We start from the raw sequence: 18483 nt of genomic DNA, 5'->3' as shown, positions 1-18483 counted from the left end.
AATGAGGTAATTAGAGAATGAATGAAAATAAAATAAATGAATGATATATAATATCAAATGGCATAGAATAAATTTTATATATTAGCATATATATATACTAGAGATATGATATATATATATATATATATATATATATATATATATTATATCCTTGTTCATGAAAATGATAGGAAAAAAACGAGGATTATGGAAAGACGGATAACATGAGAATGAATATGAGCGAGCATCAATTATGGCGCGAAATAGCGGATTTGCATGTGTATAAAGTTAGACATGAACAGATCAGTAGATGACCAAATTATTGACTAAATTCAAACATAGAACTCATGCACGAGGTAAAACCAACTTAACATATAAAACTAGAACTTTCAGATAATTAGAAGGCGTAGTACGGGATCATCACATGATTCATAAGAATAAATATTTATAAATATTTCTTCAATATACATACATATATATATATATATTATTACATTTTCGGTGATATTTTTAACAGATATATATTTAATTTATTTGCATTACTGATCCGCGCTACTGTACGTTACGTACGTACAGTCTGGAAAGGCGAGAGCATTGGATTAGGTCCAACCACCACCCATACCCGGTAACAGTACTCGCTGCCTGCCTTGTTCATGCTCTTAACTTCTGATCTATATAATGACCATGTCGATAAGCTTGATCTCACCCTCACCCACCCAGCTTAATTTCAAAGTACTCAAGCTCCAAGCTGCTTAGCTTCCTCTTCCATATATTGTCCAAAAGAAAGCCTTTTTTGTCCTTTCTCCTCCAGAAAAGTATCAGACAATGGAAAGCCTCAAGTTGGCGTGCGTGCTTCTCTTGTGCATGATGGTATCATGTGCACCCTTTGCCGTCGTGGCGGCCCCACTATCATGCAGCCAGATACAAGGCAGCCTCATACCTTGCCTTTCCTACCTGAGGACCGGCGGGCAACCTTCTCAGCCATGCTGCACGGCGGTCACCAATCTCAACAAAGCAGCCAGCACCACTCCTGACCGTCAGAACGCATGCAGGTGCTTGAAATCAGCAGCTGGTGCCTTGCTGGGTGGCCTTAACCCTAAGTATGCAGCTGGACTCCCTTCCTTGTGCAAAGTCAACATTCCATACGAGATCAGCATCTCCACCAACTGCGACAGGTAACCCCCCCTCACACGTACCCTGAACTTTTCGATTCTAGAATAAACTCCCAGCTGCTTAGTTTTCTCGATTAGATTATATCTCTAAACTTGATCGCGCGGCTGCTGGATTTTAGTTTAATTCACCAAGATTTTTCCTTTTCCTTTAAGAATCTAGTTGTGAAAGTTTTTTTCATATTGTTGGTGCAGTTCTAGTACTTCGTTGTTTAGAAAATACGTATAGAAACTTCATCATTTCTCCCATAAGAAAATCATAAATTTTTTAAGCAAATTTTTAAAAAGGAATGGTCCATCCTTCTCACAAATCGAAGAAAGCACATGCAGACATTTTTGCACAGTTTTTACGGGTTCTTCCGTTCTCATGACAGACATCAACGAAAACACATTCTAAAATGCTCTGAATTGGAAACGGTATAATTAAAAGAGGCATCCCCGATTAATTTTATTGTTCCTTCTTTTAAATGCAGCGTCAAGTGAGAAATAATGGAGAAGACATTTGCGGCGGCAGGATATATGTAGCTTCGAGAATAAAGTTAACGTACGTCGAGCGAGTCCGGATGGGGCTGCAGTACTTAATTAGCGAGCCTCTCCATAATATTTACGGTCTAGTCACTATATATGTTTGTGTGTCACCAGTGTGAGTCCAGTCGGTCGTTCTATGTAATGAACGTCCAGTATTTATAAAGATATATATATATATATATATATATATATATATATGAGCTATACTTACGTGTTCATGATGATCTCTTTCGTTCATGTCACCTGCTGCCTTTGTACGGGTCCAAATTTCCATGACCATAGTGTCGGTGCTTTGTAATTCTGTGATCATTTGGAAGTTTAGTTACGGTGCATCATGCGTTGGAGAGTAATTAATTATATTTGTGGGTAAATCGTGTTCATGAAGATCTAGTGTTGGTGGATTTTACGAACCCTAGCTAGCTAGTGACTTAGTAGTATGCATTAAATCAGAAGATGGACATGAATTTATAGTACTTGACCCTGGAAGAGTTATACATAAGTCTGAAGCTTAGTCGTTATTTGGGGACAACGTAATATTAATGAGATCATTGTTGACTTACCAAAAAAAAAAAAAAATGCTACCTGGTCCGAGTCTACCGTTCAATGGATCGCTTAACCTTGCCATATTTAAAAAAGAAAAAGAAAATAGAACATAGATTTTTTTTTTTTTTTCCCTCAATTGTGAGGCCATGATCTTCTTTTCCATCCATTTCTCATTCGATTTTTTTATTAATAGTAATGACAACAAAATATTACATTTAAATTTTAACTGAATATAAACAAAATAGAATAAAAATAGCGTCACGGCGCTTCAATTCGCCGCTAATAGATTTTAATTTATCTATAGATCTTTTTAACAGGATTTAAAAAGCACAATTCCATCATTTTGGCAAATATTGGATGCTTCCATTTCCAAACAAATCTAGCCAACTTATCTTTTCCATATAACCAAAAACTAAATACGTACTGAAATATAACAAGCAACCAAATAGGGAAACTTAAACCAAAATCTTCACCATTTCTTAAAATTACGTAAACCAAAAACAGAGTTTATGAAGCAACTGCAAGTATTATTTATATATGATCCTAAACGTAATCGAAATTAGAACATGTTACAAAGATAAAATTTTCATGTACCACCATGTCCATATACAAAATAAAAACCACATTTTTCACCATTCACATGGTGAATGGTGATAGTTATATATTCTGCTCTGTTCAACATTAAGATTAACAAATAACGTGTTTTTAACCCAATACTCATTTTTCTTTTTAGAAACCATACCCAAATAAAGAAACCACTAAGAGAATTATTACACACAAAGCAATAAATTTGGAAAAAAAAAATATAAATAAATACATAAAACTGCACCAAATTAACGACCAAGGAAAATATGTAGTAACTTCAGATCTAGTAGAAATTTACCGTTAGAGACCGACTATGAACTTGGTTAGCCGTTATTGAAGAGTCGACGTAAAATAGGGCTGAAAATGAAATGAGTGACTATAAAAATATAGATTACAAAACATGCACGTCTCTTCAAGATGTTTTCAACGGAAATCTGCTCGTTTATTTGTTAAATACATTTATTTTTTGCGCTGCTTGACATAATTTGTTTGCCTCTTCGGGTTCCTTTTGCACCGCTCGGTTGTTTGTAAAATGGTGATAAAAACTTACTGTTGATCAAATGGGCAAAACTATAGAAACTTCCAGGTTAAAAAAAACTTATAGTGGGCCCCTTTGTTTGTAAAATGGTGTAGAATATAGAAGCACCTCTTTTGCCCATTTCTGTAAATTTTCCAGCGAAAAAACTCAATTTTAATCACTCAGTGCCAAAACTCTTTATACTCATTTTTTTCCCTCCTCTCTCTCTCTCTGTAAATTCTAAAATGCTTTTTTTAACATGTTTTGATTGATTAATCTGAACATATCTGGTTCATGCTTTGTGTTCTTGCTTCAAGTATTTAAAGATTCTTTTTTAACATGTTTTGGTTGATTAATCTTATCATATCTGCTTCTTGCTTCAACTATTTAATGATGCTTTCTGCAACATATTTTGGTTGATTAATCTGATCCTATTTAGTTCTTGCTTTATGTTCTTACTTCAAGTATTTAAAAGGTCTTTCTTTAATATATTTTGGTTGATTAATTCTCTCATGTCTTGTTTTTGTTTTATGTTCTTGCTTTAAGTATTTAATGATGTTTTCTTTAACATTTTTTGGTTGATTATAAATTATAATCTTCTATATTTAAAAATTATAATCTTGGACCCTAGAGGTGCCTTGTTTCTGGAGGCACATTGAGCCATCAAGGCAAGGTTGTATATTGAAATTTCAAGTGAAATATGTTTGACTTTAACATGTTTTACTTGATTAATATCATTTGTATCAATCTTGCATCTGGAGGTACTTTAAGCTATTAATGCAAGGCTATATACTAAAACTGTTCTACTCAAATCTATTGTATGGAACATGTTTTACTTTATTAGTATCAACTGTATTAGTCTTGCTTCTTGAAGGCACTTTAAGCCATCGAGGCAAGGTTGTTTTTACATGTATTGGGTCACATTTATTTTACTTTAATTTGTAATTTAGTTTATTAATGTAATCTGTCTGGTTCTGTATTTACAAATGATTTATTTTAGCAAATGGATGATCTTATCAATGAACAAGATCCGGTGGAGGAGTATGAAAATGAAAACTCAATTAGGATTAGCTTAGTAGAGTCCATATCTGATGATGATGGAGACATTGCAAATACTGAGGCCCCTTATACAGTCTTTAATGAGGGCCCAACAGAAGTTCAAACGATAGCCTATGAAAGAAAGAAAAGAAAGAGGAATTTTGTTATAAAGAACGATTTTGTCGAAATTGAACGAGATGTTGCTAAACAGCTTCAATGCAAGTGGTGTAAAACTTTGTTTAAAGCATCTTGATCGAGTGATATGACTACACTATGTAGGCACTTGCTAGCTTGTTTGCCCTACATAGGGTCTAAGAAAAAATAAAAAGTTTTAGTAGTTGAGTCTAAGGAGTAAGATGGTGGCTTCACTGTGTCAAACTTTACCTATGATAGTAATAGGGTCCAAGAGCATGCCTCTCATATGAGACTTTATCATGGATATCTATTTTCTTTTATGGAGCATGTGGTATTTCATATGTTTATGAGTGCAAACATTCCACATTGGAAAAAAATGTCTCTGGCTGCTGCAAAGAATGAATGCATGAGAACTTATGAGACTTGAAAAGATGAAGTTAAAGGCTTTGCTTAAACCTGTTAACAAAGCTCATATCATAACTGACATGCAGACTTCTTAAAAAACTTTTATATATAGTAGTGAAATGTCATTTTATAGATAGTGATTGGCATTTTCAAAGGTGTGTGTTGGACTTTTGTAATGTCTCACATTCACATACTGGCATTCTTATTGCTGATGCTTTACAAAAGTATTTTCAAGATTGGAGAATTGAGAATACAATTAGTTCAATTAATATTAACAATACAAGTTCTAATGATGTTTCCATTAGGATTTTAAAAAATGATTTAAGATTAAAGAAAACATTGTCTGTTGGAGGAAAATTGTTTCATATAGTTGTTATGCTCATATAACTAATTTGCTTGTGCGGTATAGACTTAGGGAGATTAAGGAGATCGTTGATTGTGTGAGAGATGGTATAAAATATCTGGTAGCATCAGAGAGTAGGCTAAAACAATTTAGTAAAATTGCAAAACCATTGCAATTGCCTTCAAAGAAACTGATTTTAGATATGCCTACAAGATAAAACAACACATTTAATGTTGGATGTTGCAATTCAATTCAAAGAAGTTTTTTCTAGATATGGTAATAGGGATAACAGTTTTGAATGGGTTCCAAGTATTGAAGAGTGGGGGCAAGTTGAAAATATTTGCCAACTACTTGCTATTTTCAATGAAATAGCCAATATTGTATAGAGTGATTACCCAACATCAAAATTATTTCTTGCTAAAGTATAGAGAATGAAGAACATCTTGGGTAAGAAGTCTAGAGATGAGAATGAGTACATGAAATTAATAGTAAGAAAAATGAGTGCTAAGTTTGAAAAATATTGGCGGTAGTATAATATATTGATGACAATTGATGCGGTGTTAGAGCCTAGATTCAAGATGGTGCTAATCCATTTTTTTTTTCCTTTAATTTATTGAGCATGTCTTCAAGTGTTGCATGAGTTATATGATGAATATGTTAAGGAATACAATTCGACTATTGAAGCGCAAGTATTGAGCATGTCTCACAAGTATTGAGCCTAGATTCAACATGGTCACATGTCACGTGTTTTCAGTTTGGGCATTAAAGGAAAAACAGTTTTTTCATGACCCCAGTGCTAGGATGAGAGAATATCCTAGTAGAACTCTATTATCCACTCTGAAGTGCTTAAATAGGAGTGATAACCCCTGATTTGACGAAGCACAGTCAACAAATTTCGAATGAGTTCTTTCTAAGGGATTCCAAAGTGAAGTAGTTGTACTTAACACTAGTTGATGCAACACATTGTAAAATACGGTGAAGGCAAATTATAAACTACCGTATCATATGGACTTTGACATACTCATACCCAGTCAAGAGAGCAAGCAATGTGATGCGGTAATTAGCAGGGAGCCCATGTTCCTAAGGGTAGCCGTGAGGTGTCAATCCACATTGTTTTATGGAATAAGTTTGTTAAATTTTTTATTGTTACTTTGATACATGGTTACAAAATAAGTGATTTTTGAAGAATTTCGTCGAATGGAGTGACGCGTGAGCTAGACGCGTGGTCCAAAGTGCGCGCATGACATCCACGCGCCACCACAAGGGGAGCTCTAGCGCCACCATGCGCGACATTTCTGGAACCAGTGTCATCGGTTTCTTTAGTTGCGCCACCACAGTCCCTATGCTTGCTTTTTTTTATTTTCTCTGAGATTGAAAATGCGAATCTACAGCTTTCCAAGCTGTATCTCGCTATTTTTTCATGTATCATTTACATTTTCTGTTATTTCCTTTGTTTTAGGTTAATAATAATAAAAAAAAAATGGTCTCTTGGACATTTTGTCCATAGTGTGAAAGTTCTCTCGTCCTCTAGAGGGTGGAGTTTGAAATCTCTGCTTTAGGTAGAGTGTGGTCTATCAGACGGTTTGTCTATCGAGAGTTTTTAGAAGTTAAGATCATACCAATCACAAATGAATTTGTATACTAGTAAAGCCTCAACCGTGAGTAGTTGGCTTGTAATCTGGGTTTTTTCCTGTATGTATCAATTACAGCTGTAACTTCACTTTTATGAATGAATATAAAGTATATTTCCTATGATAATAATAAAAAATAAAAGTGTTTTGTTACTCATCATCCTACACATTACACACTATACTTTTTTTTTTTACTCCTCCTAAACTAATTGAGTTATTCTACTCATAATCCATATACTACACATTTGGTAAGAAAAAAAATTAAAAAATTATATGTGATGTGTGGTGTATAGCGTAGGGATGATAAATATAATTTATCTAAAAAAGAGGCTTGCAAATAACTCTTTTTCCTATTTAAGATTGAGAAATTCTATTACGAAGTTTTACGCCAACATGTGATTAGATATTTTTATTCTTCTATCTTAATGTGTAAATATATTTGTTTAAACATAATGAAAAAAATAACAAATCATATAATAGAAGTAAGCCGTGTAGTGTAAGCTTTCTATTAGGTGTGAATTACTGATTTGAGTATCCGAATCAAACAAATCCAAATAACAAACACAACACTTGTATTCGGAATGACTCCGACACGTAAAACATTTTTCCGATGCGTTTGCGGTTACTTAGTTTTTGCGGCTGATAATGGGAAATTCCTTTCCAAGCGCACATGGAGCGTGACGTAAAAATGTTTGACTTAAGTAGGTCCCACAGGGGGTTGAAATGGCAACATGCTGGCCGTCTATCTTTCTGCCACAACGAATCGACGTGCCATATTGAGAGTCAAAGAACTGTCTTTAACTAGGTGTGTCTTTGACCATGCGCCGGGAACATCAATTCTGTTTGTTTTAAATTTCTTGCAAATTTCAAAACATTGACCGGAAAACGGCCGGGGATTTTGTCATTTTTTAATCAAGGTGCTCTTTGTTGATTTTTTTTTTTTTATATAAATATTTTTGTACTCATTTTGTCCTCAATATCCAATATAATATCCAAAATAACCCTCCGAATCTGACCTCCCCGGTTAAAAAAAAAAAAATTGGAAACATTAACATGGCATTATTTAATTAAAAAATTTATTTATATACATGTTTAATATATTAAAGCATGTTACATTAATTTATATATCTTTCCCAATTGAGCTCGGAGATCCCATGAACTATATTTTTCAAAAGAGAAATATTAGTGTGTCGTCTCAGTTATACCTCTCACTTTATTTCATTGACGTGTACGACCATATAGTGTCACATAATTTTTTTAAAAAAAATAAAAGTGTTGGTACTTGCACTCAAAAAACAAGGTGAACCTGCAATATTACTTATATCTCACTTCATAACTTAATAATTCTATTCAAAATGAAATTGTGCACCTATTACCTATTTTTAGAATGATGGTATTTATATATATAAAAAAATATGTTTGTAATAGTTTAAAGAAATGCAGTCAAGATGCACCATTTAAGATTGATTAAGGCTAAATGTCACTCTTATTTTGCTTTCATTCCGCTTTATAAATGTAATATTTTCTATTATTTTTGGATTATCTTTTATTTTTAAAAAAAATAATTTAAATATTTGTAAATAATGTCATCGCAATGAAATAAGAGTGAAATGATAATATAATAGTCTAGTAAGTAGAAATTCCATCAAAACCTCACGTGACCATGTCCAAAATATGAGCGTGCAAGTGCATTTCAAGCAAAGTTTGATAGGAGTTTTTCGTACTGAAACAGTAACTGACATGGGATAGGTCACTATTCCGTACCGGGTCAAATATATGTCATTATGACTGGTTTACGGTTCATTCTGGTCGGAATACTTTCTAGTCGGAGTCTGATATTCCAGCCAAAATGGTAATTTCGGTCCAAAATTAATATGAACGTCTAAACGAAGTTAAATAAATGATTTTTTTTGTAAATCAACTGAAAAATGAGGAACAAAATGGTATTTTTATGCCCAGTTAACCACCCCATTTTCTCCCCCTTACCATGTGAAGTCTCCTTAGATAAATCCCAAAAAGACGGATTCGTTTGGATTCGTAAGTGATCTCAGCTCATCTCAGCTCATCTCACTACTATTCAGTAACTTTAACTCATAAATCTCACTACTATTTACAACTCATATCATTACTATTCACAATCCATCTCAGCTCATCTCAGTTCATCTCAAATCATCTTCGAATCCAAACGTCTCCTAAATGTCTAAAAGCAATGCAAGTATGCCTCTTTTTCATGCTTTTTATTTGTTCTCTTAACATTTGTGTAATTTTATTTTTTTATTTTGTGCAAATTTCTGACATTCTGGTATATATAACATTATGTTCTAATGTTATGATATTGGGTTGGAAAGCAATAGAAGCTTTGTGTTCTGGTTAACAAACTACACACTTTATTTAATTCTATTTAGCTGTGTTTTGAATTTCTGAGTTTCTCAATTATGTATATTTTTAAAATTTATATTGATGTTATTTTATAATATAGTTTCTATATAAATATAATTTATTTATTTAATATCTATCTTATATCGGTACCAAAATATTCTATTCCATGGCTGAACGGTCATTGAGGAGAAAGTGTGTTTAGAAAAATGAAGAAAATAGTAGTGAGGCTCTCGAGGGCATAAACGTAAAAACAAGAGAAAATAAAATCTCATTTCTGCTGTTTATATATATATATTTAAATGGTTAATTTAAATCTGCGTTTCGGTAGGTTTGACCGCTGCTCATTGGCCTCCGCTCTCTCTCTCTCTCTCTCTCTCAAAAATCTTTTTCACTTCTTGGCCTCTGTCATCTGTTTCGTCGACTTGTCTGGGCTTTTTCCTTCACCAAATCAAGGCCACAGCTTTAAAATCCCACCATTTGTGGCTCTCTCTATCTCTTTGGGAGGAAGTTCCATGTGCTATGCTGCTATTTTCCAGGTTTGACTGGATTCTTTGTATTTTTCTCGGATTGGGATCCCTGGTAAAGTTTTGGGCTTTCATGTTTCTCGTGAATTTTCTTTCTGCTAGATATTTTCTCAAGATATTGGTGGTCATGATTTTGTTTTCGATGAATTTGTTAAAAAAGTTTGTTGCTTGGTTTGCCGTGTTGGGCGTAAATGGGTATGTCTAATTGTAGTAATCTTAGGTCAGCTACAAGTTTTGGGCTTTCATGTTTCTTGGGAATTTTCTTTCTGCTAGAGATTTTCTCGAGATGTTGGTGGTCATGATTTTGTTTTCGATGAATTTGTTAAAAAAGTTTGTTGCTTGGTTTGCCGTGTTGGGCGTAAATGGGTATGTCTAATTGTAGTAATCTCAGGTCAGCTACATCGAATTATCCTCTAATTTTGTTCGTTCTTCTATTGGCTAATCTTTTTTTTTTTCTAGGTTTTAAATAATGGGTATACTCTCTATACTTTTAGGAAAAATCTGCGGTATCATGGATCTGGGTTGCTTTTTGGTCAAGTTGAGTGGATAATGATTCACGGGGTTCTTGTATTTTCTATGAAAGAAGCTCCGATGGATATTAAAGTTTTCGTTCTAATTCTTTAGGTGCTGCAACTTAATACTTCTATTCCTAGAGTAATATCGCCAAGTTGTCATATTTAGATAGTGATTTGTGTATTAGATGATGTGGGAGAGACTTGGAGGGTGGTCTTTCACTCACCGATTAACATTTTAGTTGCAGTAAGATTCATTGTATAGAAATGAATTATCAAATTTTAGGTGGGGTATCACCCAAGCAAGTTATGAAAAGGTGGATCGTGACCCACCCAAATTTTAGGTAGTATTTTTACAATGGGAATTGTGATTGGCACTACTTACATGGTTTGCCAAGATACATCTTTTGACAGCAACACTTGTGGATAATCATGCACGATGCATCTGTGTAAAACTTTCTATAAAGGGCGTTGGAACTTGGAAGTGCTTACTATTGTAATATAATCGTAGTTGTTCATGCAGCAAATTGCATAAATTCTTAGGGTGTCTGACCACTTGAAATTGTTGCCAAAGGTTTCTTTTTAATTCAACTTTTGAAATTGATGAAGTTCTAAGACCTTACTAAGTTTAAGGCTTCAACTGATTGATATGCTCTTTATTTTTCTTTGTAGAAAGATAGAAGACTGCGTAACATTTCCAAATATTTATACAATAAGATGGGGTGTTTCACAGTTTTGAAGTGTAAGAAGAAAAAGTCTGAGCTGACTGTTTACATTGCACGTGCTAAACCTAAGGATCATTCACCTGCGGTGCTTCCAGAACCCCCAATTCAAACCCGGTCACTACAGTCTGCACCCCCAAGTTTTAGGACAAGAGTGAAACCCATTCCACCAGTTAACAAAGTCATCAACAATAGAACACGGGCATTATCTGCTCCATCATCTCTTGACGCTGCGGAACAAGATGCTCTTACATCAGTTGAATATGACGAGCAGGAAGAGTTGAGGTACCAAAATGGATCAATAAAGGAACTACGATCCCCAAGTCCACAACCTCTTCCTTTGCCATCCCCTCGGAATTCTGCAGCATTGAAGACTACAGGAAGCTTGAAGTCAGGAACTTGCAGCGGGCCTCTCTATGCTTCTGGACCACTGCCTTTGCCTCGTACAGGAACACTTCGGAACTTTTCATACGATGAGGTTGCTGCTGCTTGCTACAATTTCTCTTCAGATCGATGTGTTTCAGAAGGTCTTTCCTCCGTTATATATAAGGCTTCTTTTGGAGACGACGCTTCTAGTTCAAAGAAGTTTGAAGCAAATGTTACTCGCCTTCACCCATCCACTCAGGTAATGCATGCATATAAGGATTATTAGAATGCTCAAGACTTTTTTTTCTTCATTTACTTGGTAAGCTCCTGCATGATAATGGCTGTCACTTAAATATAGATAGATTTATTAGTAGTTAATGACTTCTAGCCTGCCTTTGTACTCTTATTTTAACAGAAAACCAAGTTGTTTCACTGAGCACACAAAATTGTTCACGTTTTTGTCCCTCATCCCCCTTTTAATTCTCCACGTCTCTATAAACATAGCTGTTCTTGTAGTTAACATAGCTAAGAATAAAAGAAACGCCTTAGTTCTGAGACAACTCTTGGAATCTTCCAATTGGGTTGAGAGGCAGTTTAACTAATTAACCTCTTCATGCAAACTAATTAACTAAGTAAGCTCACGATGCCAGTTCCCCTCTTTAGGTGACAAGAGCACAATGAGATACAACTTATGGCTTCACTTATGCTATAGAACTTTGATAGGTCACTTATGCTCTAGAACTCTATGAGCTTTCAATCATTTTGCATCGTAAATATTGGAAATGCTTCACTGGTTTGTAATATTGTCACTGTGTTCATGTTTCTCCAGGGTTTGAAAGAATTCATAAATGAGGTAAGCACAATTGCATCCTTGCATCATCCAAACCTCTGTAAATTGCTTGGGTACCATGCACGTGAAGTCTCAGAACCTAGAATGTTAATATATGAGAGGCTCTTTCATGGAAGCTTGGACCGACTTCTGTATTGGAGATCAGATGGGCCTCCCATTGACTGGAATACAAGAATGAAAATTGCTTTATGTGCTGCACAAGGTCTTACTTTCTTGCACGAGGAAGGACCTTTCCAGGTAATCAGAAGTTGTCTGCACTATCATTTTATAGTTAATGAAATTGGCTGCTGTTATGCGGCTGCTTTTTGTAGTCACACTTACCGTTTAATTTGTGTACTTACCATTTAATTTTTTCTTCCATATGAACAATAATGTCTGTTTGTAAATCCCTTTGGCTGGCTCAAGCAGCCAGGTGTGGCGTTGGAATTGGGTTTATAGTGGCTTACTATTGGTTTTTATAATTAGGAAGAAGATAATATCCACTTGTTGATTGATGGTTAACCCTTTTTTGGTGTAAGGAAATGCTTACCCTGGTTTGTTATCTCTGTTTTATATGATTATATGGACAAGAAAATTGGATAGAGATGTAACGACGTGGGGAAAGTGCTAAGCAATTCTGCACTATAACCCCAGAAAGACTTGTCAATTTGAAGTTTCCCTTGAATTGCTTATAAAGCCCAGTTTGACCAAGTAGCCAATCTGGGACTTGGCACCCATGACTACCTTGATAACCTACCCACTCTAATTGATCAATAATTACTATTCCAGTCTTTTGTTCCTCAAAGAGAATTTGAAGTATATTACTTGTGTTTACTGGAAGCTCTCCATGTATTTACAGGCAATGTACAACGAATTTTCAACTGCCAACATTCAGATTGACAAAGATTTTAGTGCAAAGCTTTCAGGATATGGCTGTGTTGGCCACATTCCTGAGCTGGAGATCTCTAATAATTCAGTAGTAAGTTCTTAATTTTACTTTGCTTAGTGATGGTGTTCTTTTTCCAGCTTAGTTGATCATGTATATGCTATTTTTAACAAAAAATTGTAGGGACATAACGAGTGTAGTGTACAACCATATAATAAAATATTTTTATAAAAATTTTGTTAACTGTTGCTTTTGACTTTGGCGTATTTGAATTTTTCAAAAAAAATATTTTATTGTGGAGTTGTAAAATGGTTGTAAATTGGTTGTGTCCATGCCGGTGCTCTATTTTTAATGACCAACTCCATGCAAAATAATATGTGTGGGCTGTGGTCACATGTACTCGTTTGTTCTTTACAAATCCTCTCTTTTCTGTGGTCTGTTTAAGTCAATGGGTTGATTAACCTTCATTTCGCTCGTGTATACAGGCAGTGGCAAACCTTTCTGTGGAGACGCTGGAGAAAGGAATGCTCACTCCAAAAAGCAACGTTTGGAGCTTTGGAATTGTTCTTCTAGAGCTACTTACTGGCCGTAAGAATCTTGATAGCCGTCATCCGAAGGAAGAGAGGAATTTAGTTAAATGGAGCTGGCCTTTCCTTGCTGATGATTGTCGACTATCTCTGATCATGGATCCCCATTTAAAAGGCCGGTTCCCATCCAAAGCAGCCAGGACAGTTGCTGACATTGCACAAAGATGTCTTCAGAAGGACCCCTCAGAAAGACCCACGATGAGAACCATTGTTGAGCATCTCAAAATGATACAAGACATGAAGTATTCCTGTCGTTTTCCTCTGCAAGAACCAGCGACCATTGCTGGAAAACAGATGTCTAGGTCACCAAGTCTAAATGGAATCATTACCCCAGCTCCAAGGTTAAGTTTTTCGCCATCACCACCATCGAGAGCCCAACCATCTGTTTCTCCTACTAGGCGACCTGCCCTACCTTTGACTCTTCCTCCTCGTGCTTGTTCCTCGACCCTCTCTTTGGTGGAGCTTGAGCGGCAGGAAATCAGGAAATCATCATCATCATCATCAACTCTTCGGAGAGGTAGCGTCGAAGGGTTTTGATTGTATATAGTGGCATTTTTTTTCTCTTAAATTTTTTGGTGCTTTTTGGTGATTTAACACAATATATAGAAGATAAACATGCTGCTGTTCTAGCCCACGTTTCCATCCCTGGAGGTGATGAAAGAGAGGATGCTCTTTTGTAGATAGCGCAAGCCCACTCTCACTGGGTTCGATCAATTATATATTATAGGAAATTGTATGTTCCTTTTGCCACCCCTCCATTTTTTTTTTTCTCATTTTCTACTCTTACTCTGTTTTACAATGTATGTTGTGTAAAATCAATGCAATGTAGCAGGCAATGCCTAGATAGAATTTTGCCTTCATTCAGACTACTTCAAAGCTTGACGTCTACATGCTGGAGAAGAGTCGGACGTTAAGCTATTCTCATTTTTTGTATATATGATTAAAATAGTTGGCGATGGGCGGACTTTTACCGCCAAACTTGAATCCTACAAAAAGTCAAAACGGGAAACGTGTAATTATACTGAAAATTAGGGTTAATACTACTTCTGCATTAACTAGTTCGCGATATTTATTAGGCTTTGAATTACAACTGGAGGTCCTCTTTGAATTACATTATTTATTTTCTTAGATATAATCCCAGTCAACTCATGACCTGTCCTTTTATTGTGTACCAAAATTATTAGCAGCACCCTATCCACGTGTCATTCCTATATTGGAAGTTGCATGATCAGTTAAGTTAGTTGTACTCCCCTGGACAGATCACTATGTAACCTTAATAATCCTCCAAATGGCTTCTAAGGCCCCCTCTAATTTCCGTTCCGTTTGAATACAAAAACATCCTCAATTTATCTCATCTCATTATTATAATTTTTTTAAATATTTATATAAAATATAATAAACAATTCAACTTTTGTAAATTTAAAAACAATAATAATATTAAAAAATAATATTCTAATAATATTTTATTCAACTCATTTAAAACTATCTCGTCTCGTCTCACTATCTAAATGTGCATCTAAAGGGCTTCTTCTGTAGATTTCAAAAGTGATGAGCTCTTAAATAAATGATGGTTTGCATTTCATCAATGGAAGACAAAAAGTGAGTGAAATTTTTGGTTCGCCCTTTAACCCTTGTGTTTGCAAACACAAAGCTGCAAGTTATTTGGATGTGTCTCGTCTTTACCCCATCTTATTTTCAAGAGTAGTTGTTTAATCATGGTGGCCCATTTTTTCTCGTCTCCTCCTCTATCTCTCTGTTTTCATTACTTTTCACTAGCTAATGATTTGAGAAATGAAATCATGTTGGCAGGTGGATCAAAGCCAGCGACACTTGACGCTGGCGTTCTGTTTAATGTCCCAGTGTTAATAAATATAGCACTTACTCGTACGGAGTATCCTTATATCAGAACGTTTTTGCCATCCTTCAATGGCTCAGAATTACATGAACACATTTCTCCTCGTCTGTGGTGGTTTCCTATTGGGAATCACACCTCGCTTCAACGCCATGCCGTAGATATTACAAGCGCCCAACAACCATTTTCGTCTATTCAACTCCTCAATTAGAAGGTTATAAGAAATTCTGTTAGGCATTCTTCTTCCTTCATCCATTAGAGCCAGAACTAACAAGGCTTCATCTACCCTGCCTCCAGCACAAAGTGCTCGAATGATACTGTTAAACGTAATTATAGGTGGAGAATGCCCCATTCTTATCATATCATGCAAGTTGTCCAAAGCCTGCTCAATCTTCTTTCCCGTACATAGAGCTTGGATCATTAGGCTATAGGTGCTAAGATCTATTACATAAAACCTCTTCTTCATTTTCTCAAACACTTGATAGGCATCTTCTAGCATATCTTTTTCTTTCCAAGATCTCCTGCATAACCTTCTCAGGAAAGTATTCATCATCCTCTCATCCACTTCGAAACCATCCCCCACCATCTCCTTGTACGTTCGTAAGGCAGACCGAATCTTACCCCATTTCAACAACCCATGCAACAAAGTGCTATAACAGATGTAATCAGGCATGCAATTTCTCTGCTTCATTTGCTTCAAAACACCAATACCCTCCAATGGCCTCCCCTCCTTGCAATACCCTTGAAAAAGTGTGTTGTAAGAGACCACATTTGGTGTCAACCCCATCTCTTCGGCTTCGTCAAGCAGTTCCATAGCCTCATCTGACCGACCCACTTTACAAAAACCATCCATAACAGCTGTATACGTATAAATGTCTGGCTTCATGCTCTCCTTGATTTTTATCAGCATCTCAAATGCCTCCTCCACCCTTCCCACATAACACATCCCCTTTAACAAGCAATTGTACGTACGAACAGTGGGTTCGCAACCGATTCGGCCCATGAAATGAAGGAGCTCAAAAGCTCTCTGCAATTTACCTCTTTTGCAGAACCCATTAATGAGCATGGTGATTGTTGCTACGTCTGGGTGAAAACCCCTTTCTTCTACCATATGGTCTAACACTCGTTGGGCCTCATCCAGATGGTTTTTCTTGCAGTAGCATCTGCTGACGATGGAAAATGTCCAAGAATCTGGCTCTATTGACGCATAAGATGATAAATCAGAGAACAGTTTCAAGGCAAGGTCAGGCTCTTCAGCTATAAGTAAAGCCATGAGCAGATCATTGAAATTGGATATGGTACGAAACTCAGTATCTTTGATATAGGCAGTGAGAAACTCAGTTCTTTCCTCAGTGGGTAGTGATCCGATTGTGCCTACGAAATCTGGGACCTGAAAGCTACTAGTTCTGGGATCGACCAAGTGATTCCTATTAACATAAATCAAGTGGGAGTGTTTCCTTGGGAGAAATCGATAATGATCGTGGAGGAGGTGTATAGTATGTAGGCGAGGGCGCTCTGTTGGGTTGGAGGAAGAAAGGGAGAGTGCAGCAAGGACAATGAAGTTGCCTTGGGGTGCTTTCTGATTGTGGTGTCTGCAAATGCCGAAGAAGAAAGGGTAATTAGGTAAAGCGGATTGAACGGGTGACTGAAGAAATCCGGAGGGTGCAGGACACAGAGCAGACATCATTACAGAGAGAGAGAGAGAGAGAGAGGGAGAGTACAGATATAAAGAAGACTATGAAATCGGAGGGTAGCGGTTTCATCTTCATAAGTAAAATTATTATTTTTGAAAAATGATTTTGTATATAAAAAAAAACTCTCATATTGGTTTATACATCTTTAAATCAAATAATAATAAAAATTTTTTATTTTTTTATTTTTTATTTGCTTTTTAAAATTATTATTTTTATATATATTTTACAATTAACATCCACTTTGTATTATCAACTTAATACAAATTTTATGTATCAAAATCATTTTAATATAAATTCTACAAAGTTGATTTTAAGGGTAGGAGAGAGAAAAAAATAGTAAACTAATGTTTGAAGAATGAATAGTGCTTCTTCAAATTTGAAGAAGTACTATTTATAGTTATGCAAAAATTTAGAGATGCATAAGTCAATGTAGATGAATCTAAAGACATATTCTTTAAATTTAAAGATTAAGATGAAGATAGAGAAACCACTACCAATGCTCTAAGCTCTCGTTTGTTTTCGTTTGTCATGGCACCGAGTTGAGATGAGATATCGAGGTTAAAGATAAAAGTAAAATAAAATATTATTAAAATATATTATTTTTAATATTATTTTATTTTATAATTTAAAAAAATTAAACTATTTATTTTATTTTGTGTATAAATTTAAAAAAATTTTAAAGATAAGTTGAGAGAAATTATGAAAATAAATGAGATAATATTTTTCTAATTTACGAGGCAAAAGCTACGTATTATTTTAATTTTATTTATTTATTTATTTATTTATTTGTTAAAAAAACAATTATTAATAAAATGATATTTATTTTTTTCTTTTCTTTAATAATTAAAAATGTTAAAAAAAATTTAAATACACTAGCGACCCGCTTGCAATATCGTTTGAAAAATAATGAAATCCTTATTAAAGAAAAAATTTATATAAATTTTATATGTACTCAACTTTTTCAATAAGATTATTTTAAAAAATAGTTGAATCTATTATTAAATAAAAATTTATATACAACTTATATTTATTCAATTTTTTCGATAGAATTGTGGTGCGCTAAAAAAAAAAAATACTAGAAGTACTATGTCGTACACATAGAAACTGTAGGGACAAACACTATCACATGATCCTAACAAATCAGTTGAGTTCCATAAAATAATAAGAAAAAAAAAAACAAAAATGCTGAATGCAACCGGTTTGGGAAACTGGTGCGTAACCATGTCTTACGTGGCGGGTTAATGAAATAGTTTATTTCA

The 18483-nt window shown here is 35.0% G+C and overlaps 3 protein-coding genes across 7 annotated transcripts; 2 read left to right on the top strand and 1 right to left on the bottom strand.

Moving 5' to 3' along the window:
* Positions 1-715: 715 nt before the first annotated feature.
* On the top strand, positions 716-1780 carry LOC109020000 (non-specific lipid-transfer protein 1-like). Its single transcript, XM_019002383.2, has 2 exons — positions 716-1154; positions 1622-1780. The coding sequence occupies exons 1-2, from the start codon at positions 805-807 to the stop codon at positions 1629-1631; spliced, it is 360 nt and encodes a 119-aa protein (XP_018857928.2). The 5' UTR covers positions 716-804; the 3' UTR covers positions 1632-1780.
* A 7802-nt stretch (positions 1781-9582) lies between these two features.
* LOC108990016 (probable serine/threonine-protein kinase PBL18) lies at positions 9583-14538 on the top strand. Of its 5 annotated transcripts, none has more exons than XM_018963852.2 (5): positions 9583-9788; positions 10965-11635; positions 12206-12463; positions 13065-13184; positions 13577-14538. In XM_018963852.2, the coding sequence occupies exons 2-5, from the start codon at positions 11006-11008 to the stop codon at positions 14213-14215; spliced, it is 1647 nt and encodes a 548-aa protein (XP_018819397.2). In that variant the 5' UTR covers positions 9583-9788; positions 10965-11005; the 3' UTR covers positions 14216-14538. The 5 variants fall into 5 exon arrangements, with proteins under 5 accessions (XP_018819397.2, XP_018819395.2, XP_018819393.2 ...); XM_018963850.2 differs by having other exon boundaries at positions 10961-11635; XM_018963848.2 differs by having other exon boundaries at positions 9583-9831; positions 10961-11635.
* A 950-nt stretch (positions 14539-15488) lies between these two features.
* LOC108989956 (pentatricopeptide repeat-containing protein At1g13040, mitochondrial-like) lies at positions 15489-17242 on the bottom strand. The gene has a single exon (XM_018963745.2). The coding sequence runs from the start codon at positions 17215-17217 to the stop codon at positions 15616-15618; it is 1602 nt and encodes a 533-aa protein (XP_018819290.1). The 5' UTR covers positions 17218-17242; the 3' UTR covers positions 15489-15615.
* Positions 17243-18483: the final 1241 nt, after the last annotated feature.

This window comes from Juglans regia, chromosome 4 (assembly GCF_001411555.2).
Source record: "Juglans regia cultivar Chandler chromosome 4, Walnut 2.0, whole genome shotgun sequence".
Taxonomy (NCBI): domain Eukaryota; kingdom Viridiplantae; phylum Streptophyta; class Magnoliopsida; order Fagales; family Juglandaceae; genus Juglans; species Juglans regia.
This window is presented reverse-complemented; position numbering and strand designations above follow the sequence as displayed.

Excerpts from the sequence above, each read along its gene's own strand:
- LOC108990016 (XM_018963848.2), top strand. The coding sequence starts at position 9,772 with ATGCTGCTATTTTCCAGGTTTGACTGGATTCTTTGTATTTTTCTCGGA. Across the intron at positions 9,832-10,960 it reads TTCTCGGATTGGGATCCCTG|AAAGATAGAAGACTGCGTAA; the intron begins GTAAAGTTTTGG and ends TTTTCTTTGTAG. Across the intron at positions 13,185-13,576 it reads AGATCTCTAATAATTCAGTA|GCAGTGGCAAACCTTTCTGT; the intron begins GTAAGTTCTTAA and ends TCGTGTATACAG.
- LOC108989956 (XM_018963745.2), bottom strand. The coding sequence starts at position 17,217 with ATGATGTCTGCTCTGTGTCCTGCACCCTCCGGATTTCTTCAGTCACCC.
- LOC109020000 (XM_019002383.2), top strand. The coding sequence starts at position 805 with ATGGAAAGCCTCAAGTTGGCGTGCGTGCTTCTCTTGTGCATGATGGTA.